At 54.4% G+C, this 25,220-nt stretch overlaps 2 protein-coding genes across 5 annotated transcripts; one reads left to right on the top strand and one right to left on the bottom strand.

Annotated features, from left to right (window-relative positions):
- Window positions 1–277: 277 nt before the first annotated feature.
- Window positions 278–10,551, bottom strand: TSEN54 (tRNA splicing endonuclease subunit 54). Of its 2 annotated transcripts, XM_066381184.1 has the most exons (11): window positions 10,160–10,541; window positions 9,868–10,032; window positions 9,703–9,766; window positions 9,535–9,618; window positions 9,114–9,212; window positions 7,037–7,089; window positions 3,559–3,660; window positions 2,694–3,337; window positions 1,716–1,776; window positions 1,237–1,353; window positions 278–777 (listed from the first exon to the last, which is right to left on the bottom strand). In XM_066381184.1, exons 1-11 carry the CDS (start codon window positions 10,249–10,251, stop codon window positions 627–629), a joined length of 1,632 nt encoding a protein of 543 aa, XP_066237281.1. In that variant the 5' UTR covers window positions 10,252–10,541; the 3' UTR covers window positions 278–626. The 2 variants fall into 2 exon arrangements, with proteins under 2 accessions (XP_066237281.1, XP_066237283.1); XM_066381186.1 differs by lacking the exon at window positions 9,535–9,618 and having other exon boundaries at window positions 10,160–10,551.
- Window positions 10,552–11,549: 998 nt separating this feature from the next.
- Window positions 11,550–25,215, top strand: CASKIN2 (CASK interacting protein 2). Of its 3 annotated transcripts, XM_066381172.1 has the most exons (21): window positions 11,550–11,706; window positions 12,819–12,921; window positions 13,020–13,359; window positions 17,289–17,340; window positions 17,837–17,934; window positions 18,333–18,478; window positions 18,571–18,666; window positions 18,753–18,883; window positions 19,134–19,242; window positions 19,577–19,685; window positions 19,928–20,022; window positions 20,462–20,723; window positions 20,843–20,964; window positions 21,055–21,115; window positions 21,228–21,319; window positions 21,513–21,623; window positions 21,702–21,803; window positions 21,919–22,057; window positions 22,209–23,687; window positions 23,783–24,005; window positions 24,416–25,215. In XM_066381172.1, the coding sequence occupies exons 3-21, from the start codon at window positions 13,266–13,268 to the stop codon at window positions 24,504–24,506; spliced, it is 3,612 nt and encodes a 1,203-aa protein (XP_066237269.1). In that variant the 5' UTR covers window positions 11,550–11,706; window positions 12,819–12,921; window positions 13,020–13,265; the 3' UTR covers window positions 24,507–25,215. The 3 variants fall into 3 exon arrangements, with proteins under 3 accessions (XP_066237269.1, XP_066237270.1, XP_066237271.1); XM_066381173.1 differs by having other exon boundaries at window positions 11,598–11,622; window positions 12,819–13,359; XM_066381174.1 differs by lacking the exons at window positions 11,550–11,706; window positions 12,819–12,921; window positions 13,020–13,359 and adding an exon at window positions 15,802–15,912.
- Window positions 25,216–25,220: the final 5 nt, after the last annotated feature.

The following is a 25,220-nucleotide window of genomic DNA, read 5'->3' as shown; positions in this document are numbered from 1 at the left end:
TGGCTGCGTTCAGGGAAGGGGCCATGGAGTGCCAGCCTCCCTCCCTGGACTACCTTGAGAAAGCCCAGCTGACTTGTCACCCCTGCAGCACAGATCTTGAGAAAGGTGCAGGGTTTCATATGCCCTCTTGGCTTCAGCGTCAGAGAAAGCTGAGCTCTCTGTGGGTGGGCAAAGCAGAAGAGAGCCTGGGGGCCAGTTCTGGACGACAGGATGGGGTGGTGGAGGTGGGGTCTGGAAGACTAGTCCAGTATATCCAGCCACAGAAGAAAAGGGATCTAATTTTTTTTTTTTAATGCTATGGCTTTGGCTTTGTTGCATGAAGCAGGCTCGCTCTCGTTTAAAGGCACAGAGTCCTCTCTTCTGCCCCACCTCACTGGGTCTTTAGAAGCCAGTGCTGAGTTCCAAGGGGATCGCTGCAAGGTAGCAATCTCAGCCCTGGGGTTTAGAAGTGCTGCAGCAACTCGAGTGGGGCTCAGCTTGGCTCTTCCGCAAGCATCAGATACCCACGGCCAAGGCCTGGACTAGCTCCTGAGGCTACTGGGTGTAGGAGGCAGCTGAGATGGTCCCTGAGAGTAGACAGTCGATAAGTCCCCCCTCAAGCAGGCCCCAGGCCCAGCCAGAGCTAGTCAGTGTCCCAGATCCCTGGGCAGTGTGAAGTCCCTGAAGCTGTAGAAGGAGATGTCTCCATGATCCACCAGGGCAAAGATCAGAGGTACATCCCCACTCTGGTAGGACAACCACTTCAGGATGCAGAGATCTGGGACTGGCTCATCAGATCTGCAGGGATAAAGGTTAGACTGAGACCTGGACTTACCCTATTACCCACTGGCTTTGAGACCCCAGCCCTCTGTGGCTCCCAGGTAAGGGAGACTAAGACAGGAGTTGGAGGTGTAGGAAGTCTGGCCCCTGGGCTCTCCTGTCTGCAAACTGCATGGTTCTGGTAAGTTCAAGAGACCCAGAAGACTGGTTGGGTAAGGAGGCTAGAGAGGGAGGTTCTCACTGAGCTCAAGACTAAAGTGGCACAGGAGAGACTACCTGAAAATGCCAGAAATGAGGGCTGAGGACTGGAAAGCTTGGGTTCCCATAGCACAAACTGGCTGTGTGGCCTCACTTTAGTCACATAAACTCTCTGGACCTTTCAGGGATTGGCAAATTGGTCAGGGTGTGGAGAGGAGGTCCACTTGGTTTACAAGAAAACTGGCAGAAGCCTAGGGGCAGTAATCGCTGGTCTCATACCCACTGATGCACATCCGGGCATAGGGCTTGCCAGGGTTATTCTTTCGGAATGCGGCTACAGTGTCAGCCTGGTAAACGTCAAAGCTGATCTCCAAGCCCTCAGACTTCTCCAGCAGCCTGAGAACAGAGTGAGAAATTTTAGGGATTCCCCTGCTCCACCTTTTCTTTCCACACCATTCTTTCCCTCCCCCAGTTCTAGGAAGCAGTCTGTCCAGGGGAACTGAGGTCCTGCTCTGAGGTGCCACTTGAGGGGCAGAGGGAGGCTCAGCTGCCTATCTCAAAACCCTGGGGATAAATCCACTTATCTCACTCCTTCCTCTCCCTGCCCCCCACAGGAATATTAGCCAGGGTGTATGTGTGTGTCGGGGGTCCCTTAAATGACCCCCTAGCTCATATCCAACTTTAGGAGTCAAATCCCAGCTGCCAACTTCTGTGGGCAGCCAAAGTACTATGGAAATGGGCACTACCTGGAAACTTACCAGGCACCTCCATCAGCAAGATGTGTTGTCTGCAGCACAGAGATATGTTGAAGGACTGTGGCTATAAGGGCAGTGAAAATAAGGCATTGGGAAGGGGAGTCAGTCATCTTCAGATTCCTCTAACATCTCTCAATCTGCCATCTAGTTTAGGGTTTCCAGATTTAACAGACATTTTAAAATATAGGTATGTCCCACATTGTTAAATCGGAAATATAATGGATTGGGTAACCCTAATCTAGTTACTTAAAATCTGTCTTCTTCCCATGGGGTTATAAGTGGTTCTGAATCCATTAATATCATTTTTGCCCAATTACAGTGATTTTCAACCTTTTTTTTTAATCCATGGCACATATAAACTAATTACTAAAATTCCGTGACACATCAAAAAATATTTATTTTGCCAATCTGACAAAAAAAATAAGGTATAATGTTGATTTATTCACACCAAACAGCTATTGTGTTGGCTGTTGTCATTTTTTTATTTGACAGTCTAAGGGAAAAGAGGTCAGTGCCCCTGACTAAAGAGCCAGGTATTGCATGTTTTAAAATTTTTTGTAGCACATTGGTTGAAAATCGCTGCCCTATTAGTTCCCTATTCTTAACATTGCAGGACACACAGTAAACCTTCCTTGCATTTGACCATTTCACCTTGTTCTAACAAGAGTTGGGGAAACAGGGGATCACAGCAAATTGACAGCAGAGCCATCACACACATCTTGTGTATGTTAAGGACGTGGTTGTCGTTTTCATTTCTCTTCTCCAGCACTGACTTGCCTTCTCTAAACCTTCCCACATGGGTCCTTTTGCTGCTTCCCAGGAGAACAGACTGTCCTTGAGGGTTCCACTCCACAGGACAGCTCTCTCCTCCCTCATTTTTCTTAAGCCTCAATCAGTCATGGTCTATCTGTGCCTTGTTCAGAGTCTTGTGATTCCTTAGCTGCCAGTGGCCTGTGGGGCTAAGGCAGGGTGAGGGGGTACCTGGGGAGTCTGCCTGGCCGGGACTCAGCAAAGGGGTGACAGGCTGGTCCCAAAGGTGTGGGAGGTGGCTCTGGGTCTTCTGCAGGCGCCGACTCTGCAGCAACTGCTTGTATTCCTGCCAGCTGGAGCAGCGCTGCACCTCGGGATCCGTGTTTACATCCTCGTGGAAGTCCTGGGTCTCTGCCTGTTGCTCCCGTTCCCGTCTGGATAGCTTCTCCTTCCTCTGGTTCAGCTTTTGGCACCAGGACTCAACATCTGTCTCCCGCCCAGCAACACTGGCCGGGAGCAGCTCTGGGGCTGGGGCAAGCAGGAGGGTATGGCGGCTATCTGAAGCCATGTTGGGGAAGCATATCTGCTCAAAGTTCCAGCGTGGCTTACAAGCCCCCTTGACCCGGTTCTCTACTTTGCCACTTTCCTGGCTGCATCCCTCCATCTCCTTGGCTAGGCCAGGGCAGGGATCCTGGGACCTCAGAAGCTGAAAGGGGCCCACTGGGCCCTTTATGGAGCTTGACTCCTGGGGTTTCTCCTCTGGGCATCGGCTGTTGTGGTTGCAGGGAGGTGGAATGGAGGTTGCCAGGCTCTCGGGTGTCCCATCCATGCCCTGCAGAGGGTTCTCCAGGGCCTTGGGCTTCTTATTAATGGACCTGAGGGACGTGGGGAGGAAATGCAGTACATCTGCTCCTGATTGCTGAGGTGTACATGTCCTATGCATGCCCTACTGCCTCCCTTAGTCTACATAGGAGCCACCCAAGCCCAGCTCTTAAACCCATCCATGCATTCTCCAAGATCCCAAACACCAGCACTCTCAACAGCTCTACCCCCAGAACTCCCTCGGTGGTGGCCAAGTGGGGAGCATTACCATTACCGAGAGCTGGAGCTCTGCCTCTTCCTCTTGCTATTCCGATCATCCAAGCACTGGGCACTGCTATCCAAGTTCAGCTGCCTCTCATAAGGGGACAGAATGGAGCTATGGAATGAGAATGAGGAGAGCAACAGATCCATTTTCTCAGCTTGGTACCCCCAGTGGAGTTTGCTTAGGACTGACCCAGCAGATATGTCAGTGGGCCAGGGTCAGAGCCATATCCAAGGGCTAAGGATCCAGGGAGACCTGCCTCAAGGGTACACAGGAGCAACCACAGGGGCCTACCCATGCATCTCTGCCCAAACAAATCTTTTTGTTTCAATCCATAATATATTGTGGACATGGCTCCTTATCCCTATAGCATTCTTCCCTGCCATGATTTTTTTTTTTATGGCTGTAAGACTACTGTCCAATATGGTAACCACTAGACATAACCTTTTTTTTTTTTTTTGTATTTTTCTGAAGCTGGAAACGGGGAGAGACAGTCAGACAGACTCCTGCATGTGCCCGACCGGGATCCACCCCCAGCGCCCGGGCCATCTTTACTCCAGTGGAGCCTTGGCTGCGGGAGGGGAAGAGAGAGACAGAGAGGAAGGGGGGGTGGAGAAGCAAATGGGCGCTTCTCCTATGTGCCCTGGCCGGGAATCGAACCCGGGTCCCCCGCATGCCAGGCCGATGCTCTACCGCTGAGCCAACCGGCCAGGGCCTAGACATAACTATTTAACTTAAACTTAAAGCCATTAAAGTTAAATAAAAGTAGCCCTGGCCAGGTAGTTCATTTGGTTAGAGTATAATCCTAATGTGCAAGGTTGCAAGTTTGATCCCAGATCAGGGTATATACAATAATCAACCAATGAATGTATATATAAGTGGAACAAATCAGTGTTTCTTTCTCTCTCAAAAAAAAAGGCCTGGCGGGATGGCTCAGTGGTAAGAATGTCGGCCTGGCGTGCAGGAGTCCCGGGTTCAATTCCCGGCCAGGGCACACAGAAGCACCCATCTGCTTCTCCACCCCTCCCCCTCCCCTTCCCCTCTGTCTCTCTCTTCCCCTCCCGCAGCCAAGGCTCCACTGGAGCAAAGTTGGCCCGGGCACTGAGGATGGCTCTGTGGCCTCTGCCTCAGGCACTAGAATGGCTCTGGTCCCAAAGAGCATGCCCCAGATGGGCAGAGCATTGCCCCCTGGTGGGCATGCCGGGTGGATCCCGGTTGGGCGCATGCGGGAGTCTGTCTGATTGTCTCCCCATTTCCAACTTCAGAAAAATACAGAAAAAAAATGCATTAAAAAACCTTGTTTTCATTATCTTGACAGCAGGACATCTGAAATTTTTACTTTCCTTTTCCAAAACTATGCCAAATACCTTTTAAGTCCCCAACATTTCTGGGAGCATTTGAGATCTTGCTTCCTGGTATGTGTTGTCAGTTTGACTCAAATAAACTCGTAAAAATTCTCAAAAAAGTAAAAATTAAAAAAAATTAAATAAAATTAAAAATTCAGTTGTACAAGCTACAAAATATCAGACATTAAAACGGATTGGGAACCTTTTTTGGCTGAGAGCAATAAACGCATTTTTAAAAAATTTTTATTTACTCATTTTAGAGAGGAGAGTGAGAAAGAAAGAGAGAGAGAGAGAGAGAGAAAGGGGGGAAAGAGCAGGAAGCATCAACTCCCATATGTGCCTTGACCAGACAAGTGCAGGGTTTTGAACCAGCGACCTCAGTGTTCCAGGTCGATGCTTTATACACTGAGCCACCACAGGTCAGGCCAACGCCACATATTTTAAAATGTAACTCCGTGAGAGCCATACAACGACCCGTGTACATTACGCATTATCCAATAAAAATTTGGTGGTGTCCCGTATGATTGGCTCCAGCCACCCGCAACCATGAACATGAGTGGTAGGAAATGAATGGATTGTGATACATGAGAATGTTTTATATATATTTTTAAATTTAATTTAATCTTTTAACAGAGACAGAGAGAGAGTCAGAGAGAGGGATAGACAGGAACAGACAGACAGGAACGGAGAGATGAGAAGCATCAATCATTAGTTTTTCGTTGCACCTTGCGACACCTTAGTTGTTCATTGATTGCTTTCTCATATGTGCCTTGTCCGCGGGCCTTCAGCAGACTGAGTAACCCCTTGCTTGAGCCAGGGACCTTGGTTCCAAGCTGGTGAGCTGTGCTCAAACCAGATGAGCCCGTGCTCAAGCTGGCGACCTCGGGGTCTCGAACCTGGGTCCTTCTGCATCCCAGTCCAAAGCTCTATCCACTACACCACCGCCTGGTCAGGCTGTTTTATATTTTTAACATTTTTTTTTATTAAAGATTTGTCTGTGAGCCAGATGCAGCCATCAAAAGAGCCACATCTGGCTCGCGAGCCATAGGTTCCCGACCCTTGCAATAAAAGCATAGAACGTTTTCATCGCCACAGAAAGTTCTATTGGGCCCTGTCTGATTAGTTCAGTGAGTAGTGTCAGTCGGGTGTATGAACGTCCCAGGTATGAATGAGCATTCTCACAGATGAACTTATGCACCCATCTGTGACTATTCCCTTAGGAATATTCCAATTTCAGATATTGAAGCGCTGTTCTAGAGCTTTCTTGACACATTGGGAAACCTCATAGGCTGTGCCAGTTTCCACTTTTTTTTTTTTTTTATACAGAGAGAGGGATAGACAGGGACAGACAGACAGGAACGGAGAGATGAGAAGCATCAATCATTAGTTTTTCGTTGCACGTTGTGACTTCTTATTGTTCATTGATTGCTTTCTCATATGTGCCTTGACCGTGTGCCTTCAGCAGACTGGGTAACCCCTTGCTGGAGCCAACGACCCTGGGTCCAAGCTGGTGAGCTTTTTGCTCAAGCCAGATGAGCCCAAACTCAAGCTGGCGACCTCGGGGTCTCGAACCTGGGTCCTACCACATCCCAGTCCAACGCTCTATCCACTGCGCCACCGCCTGGTCAGGCCCAGTTTCCACTCTTAAGTCTGAAGATCTCTGTGGCTCTCAGCAATGTTGGATTTACTAAGGTGATGACCTTCAGAGGCCTGAGAAGGCAAGTACATCTAACCTAGCAAAAGGAATGTTAAACTCAACTGCTAATTCCTCACTTGTTCCTTCATTCATACCTGCACTCAACAAATCTACTTGCACACCTACTCAGTGCCAAGCTTTGATCTGGTATTACATCTCCATATTACACCTCCATGCTCACAGTGAGCTGTAGGTGCTCAATCATTATCTGTGCAGGAAAACTAGCTGAAGATGGGGCTCAATTTCATAACCAAGGATAAGTTGAAATGACCCAGATTGTCCCAACATGCCTCTCAATAGAGCATTTCCAGCAGAGGTCCCCAGCCCATGTCCATGGAGCTGCAGCTCCAGCCAACTCCAGAGAAGCAGAGGCTATTTTCTGCTTTGGGGCTAATCACCCAGGTCCCAGGACTAGAACAAATAGGAGGGAAATGGGATAGGGATTTACCTTGGTTGGAATCGTCGAACCACATAGCCCAGTCTCTTCAGGTGGCTGAAGACCTCAAAAGAAAAAAAAAAGGTAAAGGTTGTATGTCCACTTGTGAAAACACTAAATACTTTCTACATTCCCCACACCCCTTCCCCTGTCTATTCCCAGATTCCAAACCTTGGGACTGGTTGGACCACACTCCATTATAAACACCCTTCCCAAACTAAGGTCTTGGTAGTAATTTTTGTTTCTTTTTTTATAATTTTTTTTAATTTATTCATTTTTAGAGAGGAGAGAGAGACATAGAGAGAGAAGGGGGGAGGAGCTGGAAGCATCAACTCCCATATGTGCCTTGACCAGGCAAGCCCAGGGCTTTGAACCAGCAACCTCAGCGTTTCCACTGCGCCACCACAGGCTAATTTTTGTTTCTTGCTTACCTTATTTGGCACAAATGACATATAGCAGATTCTTGATTTAAATGCAAATCCCAAAATGCTGATAGCCAATTGATAGGCAAGGAACTACACCTTAAAATATTATTACACCAAAGCTGATAATTGTGAAGCTTCTGACTACAATGTGGACAAGATGGCAGAAGGTGGTAGACACCCCACCCCTCCACAGACAGGGGTGGGGTAGGAATGGTTTCCGGTAAAGAACCACATGTTCATCCTCCTGTCCCCATATCCATATCAGAGAGATGTATGCAGGAATGTCCCCCATCTTGCTTGATCTCTTAGCAGCCTTCAACATAGCTGACCACTTCTTCCTTGAAAGGCCTTCTCTTGGCTTCTGTGATGCCACTTCTCCTGGTTTTCCTCTTGCACTGCTAGACACTCTCTAGTCTCTGTATCTGGTCTCTGATCTTCCCCCTGACCTCCTCACATTGAAGTACCCTAGGTCTCAGACACAGCCCTCTGCTTCTTTTCCCATTCTGGCCACACTCCCATAAATCCTCCTGGTTTTAAATACTATCCATGTGCTCATGATGTCCACACTTAGGTCTCCAGCCTTGTGCCTCTCCCCCGCTTTGTCTTTTTCCTAGCACTTAGCTCTATGAAGTCTATCCTCCTTTTGCTTGCTGATTTATTATACATTGCCATAACTAGGCAATAAGCATCATGATAGCAGAGCTCCTGTCTGTCCTGTAGCTCCAATGTATGGCTCTGTGCCTAGCACCTGGTAGGTATTTGTTTTTTTAATTTTTTTAATTTTTTTTAATTTTATTATTATTATTGTTTTGTATTTTTCTGAAGCTGGAAACGGGGAGAGACAGTCAGACAGACTCCCGCATGCGCCCGACCCGGATCCACCCGGCACGCCCACCAGGGGTGACGCTCTGCCCACCAGGGGGCGATACTCTGCCCCTCCGGGGCGTCGCTCTGCGGAGACCAGAGCCACTCTAGCGCCTGGGGCAGAGGCCAAGGAGCCATCCCCAGTGCCCGGGCCATCTTTGCTCCAATGGAGCCTTGGCTGCAGGAGGGGAAGAGAGAGACAGAGAGGAAGGAGGGGGGGGGGGGTGGAGAAGCAAATTGGCGCTTCTCCTATGTGCCCTGGCCGGGAATCGAACCCGGGTCCCCCGCACGCCAGGCCGACGCTCTACCGCTGAGCCAACCGGCCAGGGCCACCTGGTAGGTATTTGTAAATACTGACTCAGTGGCCTGACCAGGCGGTGGCGCAGTGGATAGAGCATAGGACTGGGATGCGGAAGACCCAGGTTCGAGACCCCGAGGTCGCCAGCTTGAGCGAGGGCTTATCTGGTTTGAGCAAAAAGCTCACCAGCTTGAGCCCAAGGTCGCTGGATCGAGCAAGGGGTTACTCGGTCTGCTGAAGGCCCGTGGTCAAGGCACGTATGAGAAGGCAATCAATGGACAATTAAGGTGTTGTAATGCACAACGAAAAACTAATGATTGATGCAAAACTAATGAGTGATGCTCCTCATCTCTCCGTTCCTGCTGTCCCTGTCTATCCCTCTCTTCTCTCTGACTCTCTGTCGCTGTAAAAAAAAACAAACCAAAAAAAAAACAAACCCCAAAAAACCAAATACTGACTCAGTGGACAGGTGGCTCCTCTCCTGGGAAAGGGTGGCAGATACCTGGTACTGCAGAAAAGTCACAGTGTCCTCAGTCAGTAGCAGCTGATAGGCTTCCTGGATAGACAGTGGTAGGTCTTGGTGGAAGAGCTGGATGGAGCCCTGTAAGTGGCGCCATAAGCTCAATTTATAAGCCCTTCTTGCAGTGGCAGAGCCAATGGGGTAACTTCCTGGCTCTAAAATCTGTGCTCCTCCCAACTCCGCAAGCATCACAGCAAGAATCTTGTCAACCAGGAAGAGGTGAGCAGTACCAACAGTAATACAGACTAGAATCCGTGCTTCTGCATGGCGTTCCTCTTCCATTCTAGAAGTTAGGTTACAAGCTCCCTAAATAGTTATTTATGTATATATTTCCTCAAAAAAAAGAAATTCTTCCGGTTCCTTGGTCCCAACCCCTTCCCCACCCTCCTGAGGCCCCACTCACACACTCCAGCAAATATAACGCCTCCTCGGGGTAAAGCCGCTGCCGGCCCTGCTCTGAGAAGCCCATGGTCTGCCAGAATTTACCCTGTGTGGGACCCAGAGCCAGTGTCACAAAGGACCCAGGAGGGGAGAGAATGCAGTTCTCCAGTCCCAGAGCCCGGTCGCTCACCGCAGGAGATTTCAACTCCACGTATCCCTCTTCCGGTCTCCATTCTGCCGCAACCAAACTGCCCCTGGCGAAGAGTGGGTTGGGGTCCGTCTCAGTCTACGGAAGAAATCCACCGGGTCCATCCGCCCCGCCTGTCCCGGCCCCGCCCCCGGCCCGGCCCCTCACAGGCGCGCCACGCGCTCTTCTGCCAGCAGCTGCCAGAGCTCCACGCGGCACAGGCGCAGCCGCTCGGCTTGGGCCGCAGAGCCATCGGGGAAGAAGTCCTTGGGGCCATGCGAGCGCTGAGGCAGCTTCTGGGACCGCGAGCGGGCGGCGAGTAGTTCCCGGGCACTGGGGAAGGAGAGGACGCGGGGTCAGAGCCACGCAGTCGGAGCTGCCTCCAGTCCTGTACCCCCGTCCCGTTCCCCGCGCCCACCCCATGGGCCCCGTGACTCGCCCAGGCCTGGCCGCACCGCACCTGAACACGCGCCCAGCAGGAACCTCTACGTTTGCGGACTCGGGTTCGGACTCCATTGGGCTGCCGCCTGCGCTTGCGCGCGCACCGCCCATGCCCCGCCCACCACCGGAACTCCGCGCGGCCCTACCTCCGGCGTACTCGACGTCTCCTCCTCTCGTCTCTCGATCAACACACTGGCTCTCCGCCTTCCTAGTGGTCCCTGTTCCTAGCGCGAATTTGTGCCTCGGTTCAGGTTTCTGGATTTGTAGGAGCTTCCCTTTACTATTTCCTCTTTTCTAGGTTCCTTTCTAGTAAAACTCAAAGAACTTGGCGTCTGAAAGTGTAGTATGAATAGTCAATTGCGTGACCCTCCTCTCCGCAGTCCTGGGCTGCTTTAGTCCCCACCATCTGGCTGGACAAGGATGGAAGAGGGGGATTTAGAGAAGGGGAGCGGTGGGTTCCCGAATTCCAGCTTCTCAAACTGAAGGCCACCGAGGCCTGCCAAGTGCGGTCTGGGAAGGTTCGGGTTTCCTTCTAGGTCTTCTGTTAGGTTCCTTTTAATTTTTTTTTTTTTTTTTTTGATTTTTCTGAAGTTGGAAACGGGGAGGCAGACTCCCGCATATGCCCGACCGGGATCCACCCGGCACGCCCACCAGGGGGCGATGCCCTGCCCTTCTGGGGCGTCGCTCTGTTGCAACCAGAGCCATCCTCAGCGCCCGGGCAAACTTTGGAAGGAGAGGGGGAGGGGTGGAGAAGCAGATGGGCGCTTCTCCTGTGTGCCCTGGCCGGGAATCGAACCGGGGACTCCTGCACGCCAGGCGGACGCTCTACCACTGAGCCAACCGGCCAGGGCCTGTTAGGTCCCTTTCGACGGACTTGGCATTGGGTTTCGAGGACCGGGGGGGGGGGGGGGGGGGGGGCGGGAGGCGCTGTCCTGCCCACAATGGTGCTGAAGCACCACCCGGTCCATCATTAGCACCTCCTCGAGGCTGGGGTCCCACGCCGCAGCCACTGTGGGCCGCTCCGATACTGTCCGCTAGGTGGCACCATTACCTGTAGATCGGCGACTCTGGACGCGGGCTGAGGTCGCTGCGGGGACCCGGGAGGGGCAAGGGGCAAAAAGGAAGGGGGGTGCTTCCCAAGTGGAGTCCTCGGGTGTCGATTCCCAGGCTTCTTCACATCACGTCTTCCCTCCCACGCAGTCACAAACCCTTCGGAGTAAACTGTAGAGCCTCAGGTCGCCCCGACTCTGCAACTGGAGCACAGGGTGCACGAGCTCTCGCCCCCATCTCCCATTACTTCACCTGGGCGCATGCGCTGACCAGCCTGGCGCGGATGGGGGCGGGGCAGCAGGCGCTGACTGACAGTCTAACTGCGCGGCCCGGACTGTCCCTTTGCTCCCAATCCGGCGGGAGGGGGGGGAGGGGCGGGATTTCCTGCGGGAGGCGCCGAGCCGGCCTTGGAAAAGGAGGAGGAGAAAGAGGGTGAGGGGGGCAGTGGGAGCTACCGTCCAGAGTGCCAGGGATCGCGCAGGGCCATCCGGACCCCCGGCGGGGCAGCTGGGAAAGGTGAGACTGCGGAGCCTGAGCTGGGGGTCAGCACCCATGAGGGCGGGCACAAATTAACTTTTCCTGCGAGATCAGCGGGCTCTTCGTCTCTTTGCTCCTTCCGTCCTCCTTCGCGCCCCTTATTCCGTCCTCACACATCAGTCCCTGCGGCGCTTGGCCCAAGCGTTCCCTCCCGCTGCTTTGTTCCTCAGGTTGTTCTGGGCTGAGTTGGGGTTGAGGGTTTGCGCGGCTCTGGGCAGGCATTTGGGGGGCGGGGGAGCAAGCCCGACCCCAGGCACTGTCAGGGGCGCCCTCCCCCATTGTCGGCTGTGGGCCATGAGAGGGAGAGCTATCTGAGTTAAGCTTGGGATGTTTTGGGAATGAGAGGTCCTCAGCCAGAGCCCCAGGCCTGCCAGGGTCTCATGCCACAGGACTCGCGCAAGAAATTTGTGGCCACTGAGAAACTGAGGTAGGCCTTTCTTTAATGAAGTTAGGGCTCTGGGCCTCAGGTTCAGGCTTGGGGGTCCAGGCAGCCCCACTTGCCAGCAGTGCCCCAGCTCTTGTCTCTCTGTTCTCTGCCCAGCTGCTTCTCCATCCTGCACAAGGGTGAGGATAGGTCAGCAACAGGTGCCGCATAAAGCCTCCCTGTCCAAGCAGGCAACTCCTTCAAAGGTGGAGGGCCATAACCTCCCCACTCCACTCTCTAAATTCATAAAGAGCCCTGAGGTTAGGGCATCCAGCGAATATATTAAAGGTTAGGTATGGAGGAGTCTGGCACCTTAGGCAGGGAGTGATCCCTCCAATCTGCCTGTGCCTGACCCTCCCAGGCCCCACCTCTTGGCCCACCAGTTGTTCGTGGGTGTCAGCCCTTTGGGCTGTGGAGAACAGGCTGCTGCCCAGCCTGCCCCAGGTTGAGGTGCTGCCAGGTGCCCTGGGGCCTCAATGACTCAGCCTCCCCTTCCCAGAATGCCACCTCTCCCCCCTCCAGATATTCCTCTCATGCATGGTGGCTCCCTTCCCGCTTTGAGTGGCTCAACCCCTCCTTGACTCAGAAGGGCAGCCAGGTGGTTAGGGAGCTCTCTGGAGGCCCTGTCCTGCTCTTCCTCTGAGCCCTGAGTCTGGGACTCTTGCAGGTTCTGGCCTAGCCCTCATCAGAGGCACTGTACCTTTACCAGCCCCACGAGACCTGTCCACTGCTGCTGCACAAGGCCTGAGGGAATGCTAGCTGCTCTCTGGGTAGGCATTGGTGCTCCTAAACCACGCTGGGAAGATTGGCGTGCCCAGTTCCAGCCCATCCTGGGGCTGTCGGAAGCTGCAAGCTGATATCTGTCCAGATTTCAGAGCAGCCTGCACCCGCTCAGAGATCGGCTTTCCTGCTTGTGGCGGCAGCTCACGAAGCACCTTGTTGGAGTACCTGTCAGCGCCTGACAAGAAACCCACTGCCTGAGACACCAGACACGCTCCTCCAGACATCTGGCCCTCCAAAGGGCCAAGGCATGGCCCCCTGACACTTTGGCTTAGACCAATTGTCGTGCCTCTCCCCGGGACTTCTGAGCCCAGAGCCCAGCCCAGGGACCAAGATGGGTCGTGAACAGGACCTGATCCTTGCCGTCAAGAATGGAGATGTGACTGGTGTGCAGAAACTGGTGGCTAAAGTCAAGGCTGCAAAGACAAGTAAGTACTCAATGGGGTGACTGTCCAGCTGTGACCCTCCCCTGAGTGCTTTAGTTCACAGAAAGAGGCCTGGGTGTCACTGTGATCTGGGGACTTGGGGTGGGAGAACTGCCTAATTCTGTACAAGGGATGCCTCTATGTGGGAAAGCCAAAGGAAGTTGGGTCCTCCTTCCTATATGTCTTAGGCAAATCACTTAACCTCTCTGGAGGCTCAGTTTCCTCACCTGTGACATAAAAGGGTTGAAGTACAGTCATTCACATTTCTTTGAGTGCCTATTGTGTGTCAGCCAGGCTGTTTTCTAAAGCGCTGGGTCTTGGCAATGAAAGAAGCAAACCAGAATTCCTGCCCTCATGGGGTTTTCCTCTAACAGGTGTTTTTTTACATTGTTCTCTGGGGCCATGAGGTTTCTGACATTGGGCTGGGAAAGATAAGAGATAGAGCTCCACCCCCACCCCACCGCTTCAACCAGATCATCTCTGCATTTATATCTTGGCTTAATGGGGATAATCTGTAAGATAGCTTTAAAAAGAAAGTTTTACTGCCTATAACAAAGTCCAACACTGTCTAATCACTTGCTAAAGCCTCTTTTCCCCTGACTTATCTGCCTGTGTCCCCTGCCTTTGTAGTGTGGCCAGGGCAATTTTCTTGATGTTTCTTCACAGCCTGAGGTCTCAGGTCTTGAAAGAGTTGTGGGAACTCTGTGGACGGGTGGCCACACTTGAGTCCCATCTCCTGAGAACCTCTTCTGTGAGACTTCAAGGAAAATAGACCTCTGGGCTTCAAGGCCAGCTCTCCGGGCCATCTAGGGAGGAAACTAGACTTGTCCCTTTGAATTCCTATACCAACAGGGGCAGGAGGTGGCTACTGCCACCATATTAGGGCTTGGGGGACAGAGGGTCCCTCCAGAGTGCTGGGGCTCTAGCCCCAAAATACACCTTGGCTACTTGAAAACATCTAATTATCCCCACCTGCCAGAGGGAAGGATTTTAAAGGCCCAGGAACCAGAGTCTCCCACTTGCACAGCAGGGCCGGAGACTAGGGAGATGGAGCCCTGGAGGTATCTCTGTGCCCTGGGGAAGTGGATACAGGGTGGACATGATGGCGGGAAGGTGCTAAAGAAGTCCCTGGAAGCCCAAGAGTGGAAACCATTCTTCCCCTCACCTCTGTGTTGTTTTTGGTGACCTGCCCAGTGGGGCCTTGGTTGAGCTGCTGTTAGCCTCCTAGCCCTGAGGCCTCAAAGGGAGGTCCTAAAGAGGACGAGCAGGTGAGGTTTCGGGGTTGGTGGTGGGAACCCCATCTGGGCTCCTAGGCTCCATAAAGTTTCCTTGTCCTCAGGGGGAAATGTCTGTGGGGAAAGCGGTGCTTTCAAGCCCCCAGAGGGACTTGCACGGAGTATGGACACAGAGGAACAGGATCCTGGGACTCCTCGTGAGGCCCTGGCACTGCTCCTCCCATCCCAGTCCTCTGAGAAGCTGGGAAAGCTGGTAACAAAAAGGAAATTCCTTGGTGACATTTGCAGAACTTATAGTTCATGAACTTTTGTGATCGCCTTAATTCCCTATCTCTACATTCACTTTACAGAGAAGGAAACCGACATTCAGAGAGCTCAAGGTCACATAGTCGTAGTATGGCAGATCAGAGACAAGCCCTCTTGCCTATGCTCCCACACTTGGCTGAATTACCTAAGATTGTTCTGAAATTGCAGACCACCTGGTCTCCCCCCAGAATGAAAATCAGCACCGAGAACCTGGGACTCTGCAAATTAGACAGGTCTCCAGGTGATTCAAAAGCAGTTTTCAGAAGGGAAGCTGAGAAGTTCTACTCCATACCATAGAGAGGCAAAGGAAACTGCCAGAAGGGAGGTGTCAGGGCTCCCTCCCCTTTTTTTCTGAGGGGTGGCTAGCATTCTGGCTGGCCAGAGAGAGTACTTCCTCAGCTTCTTCATTTGATGTCTGATTACTCGGGGCCCACATTCCCTGCCCACTCAGGTCCTCTTGAAGGAGCAGGTGGCTGGAGGAGAAGGATGCAGCCCTGGTTTGCTGCTGGCCCTCCCCCTCTCTCTCGCCCCAACTCCCTTTTCTGAGCTATGTCTTCTGGCCAGAGGAAATGGAGTGGACTGGGGGTGGCTCGCTGAGCTCATATCCTCTGCCTGAGCCTAAATCAGGAGTGACCCTTCCACCCCTAGAGCTAGGCCGGGAAAGAAGGTTGTGCTGGAGGGGAAGTGCCTGGAGCCATGCCAAAACCAGGACCCTCCACCCTCCCACTAAGGTCCCCAGTATAGTCACTGTGAGCCTCTCCCCCAACCGCCTTTCCGGCCATTGTTCTGGAAAGAACAGAGCCACCCAGCCTGGCCTGGCCCCTATTCCTGTCTCTCCTGTCACACTGTCTTGCCACTCCCCGGAGAGGCTGCACCTCACCACCAAGCTGCCCCATCCCAGGCTGTCCAGGCTGGCAACAGGTGGAAGCACTTTCTATGTTTCTTCCCTGCTGACCTCATCATCCTCACTGAGGCTCAGAGAGGTACCACAGCCAGTAAGAAGAATTTGAACCAGGTACTTCCTGCTTCCAGAACCTCTGTTCTTTCCACTGCCCTGAATGGTTCTATGTGACAAGTACTCATAAGGGGCCTAGAGAGAGACTGGGAGTCCTGTGTTTTTTCCAAATGCCCCCCACCTCCTCACCTCTTAGTCACTCCTTGATTCTATATTTACCTTTTAGCAGTAACATAATTCAGCTCAGCCCTAAATGTAGCTGTCCCCTCCCTCCCCATCCCTTGCTCGTCATTTCGGGGTTGGTCCCTGCCTGTTGGAATGAGGCCCTGTCTTGCTAGGATATTCAGGGGCCCACCAGAGCCTGGGGGCAGGCCTAAACCAGCATGCTTGGCACCCCGCCTGCCTGGGTTGAGCCAGGCCTCTTCCCCTACAGGGTTGGGTTCAGCAGGAGGCAGGAGCTGCCTGTGACAGACATTCCCCTTCTTCCACCCCAGTGCTTATCAAGGACCACTCCTCCTGTGCCCTTACTCACACACGGAACACACATGCATGAATCCTGCCTCTGTCTCTGAGGGGGATAAACCAGCATCCTTGCCATGCCCCTAGCTCCTCTTGCCACCACCCAGTAGAGCGTCTCCTGCCTGAGGCCTGTGGGTGCAGAGACAGGGCCAGGTGGGGACTTCACCAGCTTTTGCTGGAGGACAGCATCTTGGTGATAATGGCTCATGTGTTCAGAGTGCTAAATGGTGATAGCCCTCATCTTTTGCATGCTACAAAGATACTCAACCCTTGTGAACAGGTCCTGTGATTGGCCCATTTTATAGATGAGGACACTGAGCCCGAGAGATTAAGTGACTTGTCCAAGATCACACAGCTCATACATGGCAGAGCCAGGGCATAACTGTAGGTCTGTCTGACACTACCTTCTTCACCCTGCTCCAAGAGATGTTGTAGTCTGAGTACTGTGGCCCTTGAGGCCAGCCCTGGCATCTGCCCTTCCACTCTCAAGGCTCTAGTGCCCCTCTCCTTTCTCTTCCAGCCTCCTCGGCCCAGCAGGACAATGAGAAAGAGCCAGCTAGGCCCTTTCAGGCAGGAATGCTAACCATGCTCTCGTGGGCCTGTCTATTGAGGGCACAGAATGCCAGTTCCTCCTCCCCGCCCCCTTGGCTCTATAAACAAGCTGGGCTGGGGGCCCAGGAAAGCTAGGTCACTGCTGCAGCAGTTCCCTGCACTCAGGACCCTCGAGCTGGGAGGCCAGTGGGCCAGGGTGGGGAGCCATAAGGACAGAACACCAAAAGGCCATGGGGCAAGTGTTTTCCTGCACACCAAGAGGTCAGCTGGATTTGGGAGGTGGATGGATAGGGAGCCCTGATTTAGGGTGCGGCTAAAGGTAGATCATTTGAGGGTGCCTTGATGTCTCCTGCTCTGACCCCCAGAGCTCCTCGGGTCTACGAAGAGACTCAACGTCAACTACCAGGATGCTGACGGGTGAGTATGAACTCCTGAGAGCTGTGAGTAAGGGAGAGATGAGTGGGAAAGACTTGAGGCCTAGAGCCCCTTACCCTCAAACTTGGCCCTTGGAGGATGTTTGCTGAGAGCTCAGGGACTGCCTGTATAGGATGGGAGGGAGGGGTCCTGGTGCCTCTCTGAGGGGCCTTCTTAGGTCAGATTCCTGCTGGGCCCCCTTTTCTCCCTAGAGGATAGGAGCTCTCTGGCTCCTGCTCCCATGGCCCCCTCCCCTGGGCTGGCCTGTGGGGGGAGGCCAGACAAACAGGCCTCTCAGCACAGACACTGAGCCCTTTCATGCCACAGCCCTGCTGCTCTGTGCTCCCACGGCAGGGCTGGTGGTTGTGTGTGGGGAGGGGCACAGCAGGCAAGTAACCCAGCCCTGCCAGCCCCCAAGATGGGTCTGCTTTGGAAGACGAGGATTTGGGGGTAGGGAGCTTTTCCACTGACACCCCTACCATGTATCTCACCATGCCAGATTCTCTGCTCTTCACCATGCTGCCTTGGGGGGCAGCCTGGAGCTCATAGCTTTGCTCCTAGAGGCTCAAGCCACCGTGGACATCAAGGACGGCAATGGTAAGACTCCACTGTGCCATCTCCCTAGACCTTGTGGTCAGAGCTTGCTTCCATTACATGGTAGCAATGCTAATAGTTGTTGGCACAGATTCTCTGGGCTTGCAAATGCTTTACCTTTTTAATCCTCATAGACTTCCGGGGAAGGCGGGTACTGACATCCTAGTATACTGCTGAGGAGGTTGAGGTTACATCATTGTCATGAGGTCACCAAGTCATCCATGGTGGGCAAGGGGGGGTTCTGGCTTCAGCCTTGTACAGCCAGACCTCTTTCTGACCAAACAGGTGAAGCCAGTATCTTGACTCCCTTCCATCTGGGGTGGCTTCAGACCCTGCTCGGTTCCCTCCTCTGATCCCACACCATCCTAGGACCTCCCTCAGAACCCCCTTACATTCTGCAGGCATGCGCCCGCTGCACTACGCGGCCTGGCAGGGCCGGCTGGAGCCTGTGAGGCTGCTGCTGCGTGCCTCTGCTGCCGTCAATGCCGCCTCTCTGGACGGACAGATCCCGCTGCATCTGGCTGCCCAGTATGGTCACTATGAAGTGGTACGTGAGCCCACTCACCCACTGAGGCACTGGGGCAGGGGCCCGGGGCTGGCCAGGCCAAACCTCTCACTCGGCTTCCTCCTCAACCCCAGTCAGAAATGCTTCTCCAGCATCAGTCCAACCCATGCCTGGTCAACAAGGCAAAGAAGACGCCCCTGGACCTGGCCTGCGAATTTGGGCGGCTCAAGGTAAGACCTGCATCCTGTGGAGAGCTGGGATCTGGGCTTCTGTGGGGTCTCAAGAAGAGGCTCTACCTGGGTGCCCACTGCTGCAGGTGGCCCAGCTGCTACTGAACAGCCATTTATGTGTGGCCCTGCTGGAGGGTGAGGCCAAGGACCCATGTGATCCTAACTACACCACGCCCTTGCACTTGGCTGCCAAGAATGGCCACAGAGAGGTCATCAGGTACCCACCGCTCCCCCCATCTTCATTTCCTCATCCCTTTCCTGTGGGACTGGCAATGTCACCTCAGTGCCCTGCCCTGTTGCCCACTTCACCCTGACTTTGGATCACTCTCCCTTGCCCTAAGTAATTGGGTTCCTCTCCCACCTCCACCACCCTTGTGATTCCCGCGCATGCACACACACGCGCACGCACACACACGCGCACGCACACACACACACACACACACACACACACACACACACACACACAGGCAGCTCCTGAGAGCTGGGATTGAGATCAACCGCCAGACCAAGACGGGCACGGCGCTGCACGAGGCCGCACTGTATGGCAAGACCGAGGTGGTGCGGCTGCTCCTGGAGGTGGGTGTGGGCCCCCATCATCCCTGCAGGTACACCCAGAGCTCCACTGGATGCTAGGTCTAAGACCGGCTGCAGAGGCTCAAGAGGCGTCTCCCACACCAACATGGTGTTTTACATGGGCAGTGGCCAAGTGGCTGGAGAGCGGATGGATCTGGTTCATGCCCCTGTTCTGCTTTTAACTAGCTGGGTGACCTTGAGCTCATCTTAGACCCTCTGAGCCTCCTTTCCTCATTTGTAAAATTTGAAAATAGTACCTAGCCTCTGGATAGTCCTGAAGATTGGGGGAAATGACAAGAAGGTGCGAGTGCATGCTCACTCTGCACTGTGTCCCCAGGGCGGGGTGGATGTGAACATTCGGAACACGTATAACCAGACAGCGTTGGACATTGTGAATCAGTTCACCACCTCCCAGGCCAGCCGGGAAATCAAGCAGCTATTGCGAGGTGAGTGTATATGGGAAGAGACACAGCCAAGGGGTTCCCCCACCCCAGGGGATACCAGGAAGTAGGGCAGCAGTGGATGTCACAGGAGCAGGATGTCACACTGCTGGGGCTGGGGCTCATCAGAGGGAAAACTGTGGGGATGATGAGGCAGGGACCCTGAGGGAGGTTCATGGAGGGGACCAGAAGAAGTGGGAAGATGTCCTAAGGACCCTCAGATGATGCCTATCCTTTCTCCTTGTCAGAGGCCTCTGGGATCCTGAAGGTTCGAGCACTCAAGGATTTCTGGAACCTCCATGATCCCACTGCCCTCAATGTCCGGGCAGGGGACATCATTACGGTGAGGACCCAGTGCAGGCATTCCTTTGGGAACACGAATGATTACTGTTACTGACTTGGGTACCTTACTTTACATTAGGCTCTGTGCTAAGGCCTTTCTATGCCATTGATTTCTTCCCCACTTTTAGGCACTTTTTAGAAATGACAAAATTAAGGCTTAGAGAAATTAATGTGACTTACCAAGGCCACATAACTAGCAAGATGTGGAGCTGAGGTTTGAACCTAGGCCGACTCCAGGACTCTTGTTTGTATGCTCTGGAGGCACATGGGGGTTTGGGCTGGATGCTGACAACAGGGACAGAACTGTGATCTCTTGGGCATCAGAGATCAGCTTCTTAGGAGTAGGAGAAGAGCTGGAGTGCAGCTGCAGAGCTGGCTGCCTGCCCTTGCTTGGTACAGGAAGTAACCATTGCCGCCCCTTTGCCCCCCATCTGCCACAGGTGCTTGAGCAGCATCCCGATGGCCGTTGGAAGGGACACATCCATGAGAGCCAGAGGGGCACAGACCGTGTGGGCTATTTCCCCCCTGGCATTGTCGAGGTGGTCAGCAAGCGGGTGGGCATCCTTGTGCCCCGCCTCCCCTCTGCACCCACGCCACTGCGCCCAAACTTCTCCCGGACACTGCAACCCTCTGGTGATGACCCCCTGCACCCTCTCACCTATGGCCAGCTCCCTCGGGTGGGCATCAGCCCAGACAGCCCAGGTACATGCTCCTGGAGGGCAGTGCCAGGCACCAGGGTGAGCGTCTGGCTTTGGCAAGGTGCCAGTCAGCTGTTGGCAGGGCCAGATGGGGATCTAACTCCTTTGCTTCTGCCCCTGCAGCAGGTGACAGGAATAGTGTGGGCAGTGAGGGCAGCGTGGGCAGCAGCCGCAGTGCTGGCAGTGGGCAGAGTTCCGAGGGTACCAATGGCCACAGCACTGGGCTCCTTATTGAGAATGCCCAGGTAGGAGAGAGGAGGTGTTGGGATGGGGCAGGGCCCACCTTCCTCCTGACACTTCCCCAAACCCTGAGGGGGCTTCTTCCCTGTCTCCAGCCGCTTCCCTCTGCCGGGGAGGACCAGGTGCTACCAGGACTGCACCCCCCATCCCTGACAGGTAGGAAGGGTAACTGGGATCTGGATGGGCTGTAGAGGTGCAGGTGGGGAAGCTGAGGGCTTGGCCCCCTTCATCCTGCCATCCCTGACTCCATTCCTCTCCCTCCTTGAAGACAACCTGAGCCACTGCCCTCTGGCCAACTGTCGCTCTGGGGAGCAGCTTTTCACCCAGGATGTGAGGCCGGAGCAGCTACTGGAGGGGAAGGTATGACCTCCACTGAGGAGTCGGCTGCAGGGCAAGGGCAGGGGTCAAATGGACTTCAGTATGGACTTAAGTTCCTGCTCAGGCCACACAGGCCAGGCCCTGAGGGGAGGCTAGGGATGATGGCTGGGCTCTGGCCTTGGCCCCTCAGCATATTCAGCTCCATTAACCTCACCCCCATCCTGACATGCCACAGGATGCTCAGGCTATTTATAACTGGCTGAGTGAGTTCCAGCTGGAGGGCTACACTGCCCATTTTCTACAGGCTGGGTACGATGTGCCAACCATTAGCCGCATGACACCAGAGGTAGGTGCCTCTCTGGGAGGGCAGTGGTGGGTTCAGTGGGCAAAGGAGGGTGCCTGATAGCACAACTCTGTGTGACAGGACCTGACAGCCATTGGGGTGACCAAACCCGGGCACAGGAAGAAGATTGCCTCTGAGATTGCCCAGCTTAGCATCACCGAGTGGCTGCCCAACTACATCCCAGTGAGTGGGTGGCCGGCATGGGCTCCCACCCGCAGCCGTGACTTTGTGGTACTTTCCTGGTTTGGAGGCTGCAGCTGGCTGGGGAGCCAGCTCTGACGACTGTGGGCTCTTTCAGGCGGACCTGCTGGAGTGGCTGTGTGCCCTAGGACTGCCGCAATACCACAAGCAGCTGGTAAGCAGCGGCTATGACTCCATGGGGCTGGTGGCCGACCTCACCTGGGAGGAGCTGCAGGAGATTGGCGTCAACAAGCTCGGTGAGCACTGACTGCCCGGGGCCTATGTGCTTCCAAGGGTCTCCTGGATGTTTTCAGGGTCTAGGCCCAGAAGAGAGAATGAGGTTCGAGAGAGACTAGGGTGACCCTTCTAGCCCCAGCTAACCTTGCTACACATATACACCCCTCTCAGGTCATCAGAAGAAGCTTATGCTGGGTGTGAAGCGTCTCTCCGAGCTCCGCAGGGGCCTGCTGCAGGGGGAGGCCCCAGGAGAGAGCAGCCACCGACTGGCTAGAGGCCCAGAGCTGATGGCCATCGAGGGGCTGGAGAATGGGGACGGACCTGCTGCGGCCGGCCCACGCCTCCTCACCTTTCAGGGCAGCGAGCTGAGCCCAGAGCTACAGGCAGCCATGGCAGGGGGTGGCCCTGAGCCACTCCTTCTGCCCCCTGCCCGCTCCCCCAGCCAGGAGAGCATTGGAGCACGTTCACGAGGGTCTGGTCACTCACAGGAACAGCCTTCCCCCCAGCCTGGTAGTGGAGACCCCAGCACCCCACAGGAGAGGAACCTTCCAGAGGGCACAGAGTGGCCCCCTAAGCTTTGTTCCCCACTTCCTGGCCAAGGACCTCCCCCTTATGTTTTCATGTACCCCCAGGGCTCATCCTCCAGCCCAGCCTCAGGGCCACCTCCAGGTGCACCCCGGGTCTTCTCATACTTGGCTGGCCCCCCTGCCACTCCTCCAGACCCACCTCGGCCCAAGCGCCGGTCCCATAGTCTGAGCCGCCCTGGCCCAGCTGAGGGGGAAGCAGAAGGGGAGGCTGAAGGGTCAATGGGCAGTGCCTTGGGCAGTTATGCTACTCTCACTCGGAGACCAGGACGCAGTGCCCTAGCCCGGACCAGCCCTAGCCAGACCCCAGTTCGAGGGACTCCCCGTAGCCAGTCCTTTGCCCTTCGTGCCCGACGTAAAGGCCCACCACCACCTCCCCCAAAGCGCCTCAGCTCTGTCTCTGGCCCCACCCCAGAACCACTTCCATTAGATGGAAGCCCAGGGCCCAAAGATGGGGCCACAGGGCCTCGAAGGCGAACAATGAGTGAACCAGCTGGCCCATCGGAGCCCCCTGGCCCACCTGTCCCAGCTGGCCCGGCATCAGACACAGAGGAGGAGGATGATCTAGGGCCTGAAGGAGCACCCCCATCCCGAGGCAGCTCAGGGGAAGGGCTCCCATTTGCAGAGGAAGGGAACCTGACTATCAAACAGCGGCCAAAACCAGCCTGCCCACCACCCCGGGAGACACCCGTGCCTGCAAGCCTCGACTTCAACCTCACAGAGTCAGACACTGTTAAACGGAGGCCCAAATGCCGGGAGAGAGAACCACTGCAGACGGCACTTCTGGCCTTCGGAGTGACCATTGCCGTGCCCAACCCCTCTATCCCCCTGCCCTCCTCCCAGACCCCCAGTGAGTCTCCCGTAGCTTCTCCAAACCCTCTTCAGCTTGACCCTAGCAGTCCTTCAACTCAAGGAGCTCCAGCCCCTCTTTCTCCCAGCCTCCCAACCCAGCCCCCTATGGCCCCCTGCCCTGGGCCAGCTCTGGAAAACTCAGCAGGCAATCGGTGGCATGGGGAGCCAGAACCCCCAGCTTCCCCTGCTGCCCTTATCAAGGTGCCTGGAGCAGGTAGGAGGCAGGGCCTGTGGGGACCGGGCACTCGTTGCAGGGGTTGTGTCTAGCCCAGTTGAGTGAGTCACAAGCCAACCTTTTCATCTCTGCAGGAGCAGCTCCCAAGCCTGTGTCTGTGGCCTGCACCCAGCTGGCATTTTCTGGCCCTAAGCTGGCTCCCCGGCTAGGCCCTCGCCCTGTACCGCCTCCAAGACCAGAGAGTACTGGGGCTGCAGGCTTGGGCCAGGCCCAGCAGAGACTGGAACAGACCAGCTCATCCCTGGCAGCTGCACTGCGGGCCGCGGAGAAGAGCATTGGTGCTGAGGAGCGAGATGGGTGAGGGGTGCTGGGCGCGGACGGGGAGAAAGTAGAATAGGAACAGCTCCTCCTGCATCTTTTTTCTGGGGGTCCTGGGATTGTTGGGGCACAAGGGCGTCACAGGCTGGGGATACCCTGTTAGAATGGGAGGAGCCCAGCTTTTGGAGTCACCTAGATCTTATCTGCAGGGTAGTTGGTGGTTGTCACATAGAGGCACATGAATCTAGGCAAGTCATTTCTCCTCTGAGCCCCAATGCACTCAGGGGTAAGGAAGGGACAGTAACTCCTACTGACTCCTGAGGTTGTGAGAATTAAAATTCTCTGAAAGCACTTGGCACCAACCAGGTGCTCAATAACAGTGCCCTTGCCCAGGGACAGTGGGTGATCTGATTTTTGGCTGATCTGACCCAGTCCTTCCCCCACTGCAGCCCCCCCAGCACCTCCACCAAGCACATTCTGGATGACATTAGCACCATGTTCGATGCCTTGGCTGACCAGCTGGATGCCATGCTGGATTAAGCTAGACTCAACTGCAGCCTTCAACTGTGCCCACTGGGACCTACAGTGCCCATTGCCTTTGCCCCAATACAGAAGAAGCTCCTGCTGCCCAAGAAGGGTCTTTCCTGCTGCTCCAAGCCAGTGGCTGTCAGCACTGCAGTTCTAGGGGGTCTTCCCCAGGGGGGCCAAGGGAACTTTTCAGAACCTGACATCTGAGAAACCCTTCTCTGTATGGGTGCCATCTCTAAATGACTGCAGTTCCTGTACCAAGGTTGTCTTGCCACCTGCAGTGCTGTCCTGGTCCTGAAAGTCTGGAGGGCACAGTGTGTCTAACCCCTACACGTGTACATAGCACATGTAAATAAGCCACCAGGGGTCTGCTGGGCAGTGGTGGAAGTGCCCAGGCCAGACACTGGTTCCTACACCCTGCCTGTCCTCAGTGAGGCAAAGCTGGTAGGGGTGGGGCAGTAGGATTAACAGACCCCCAAAGTCCACAAACTTTTTCAACTGTAAATGTTATTTTTTAAGCAGAGAGAAATGCATATATTTTAAATGGAATTTATTCTATCTATAACTGCCTGAGAAGTTGTAGTGGGGGAGGGGCGTCAGACCACAGCAAACATGCATGGCCCACCTTGGGACTGGAAGCCTAACCAGGTTAGCCAGGCACTGGCTCTGTAACCATTAACCTCTTACCCCAACTAACATCAATGAAAATTTCATTCCATGTGATTG

The sequence above is a fragment of the Saccopteryx leptura genome, chromosome 4, assembly GCF_036850995.1.
Source record: "Saccopteryx leptura isolate mSacLep1 chromosome 4, mSacLep1_pri_phased_curated, whole genome shotgun sequence".
Classification (NCBI taxonomy): domain Eukaryota; kingdom Metazoa; phylum Chordata; class Mammalia; order Chiroptera; family Emballonuridae; genus Saccopteryx; species Saccopteryx leptura.
Note: the sequence above shows the minus strand (reverse complement) of the source record. Positions and strands in the feature narration are given on the sequence as shown.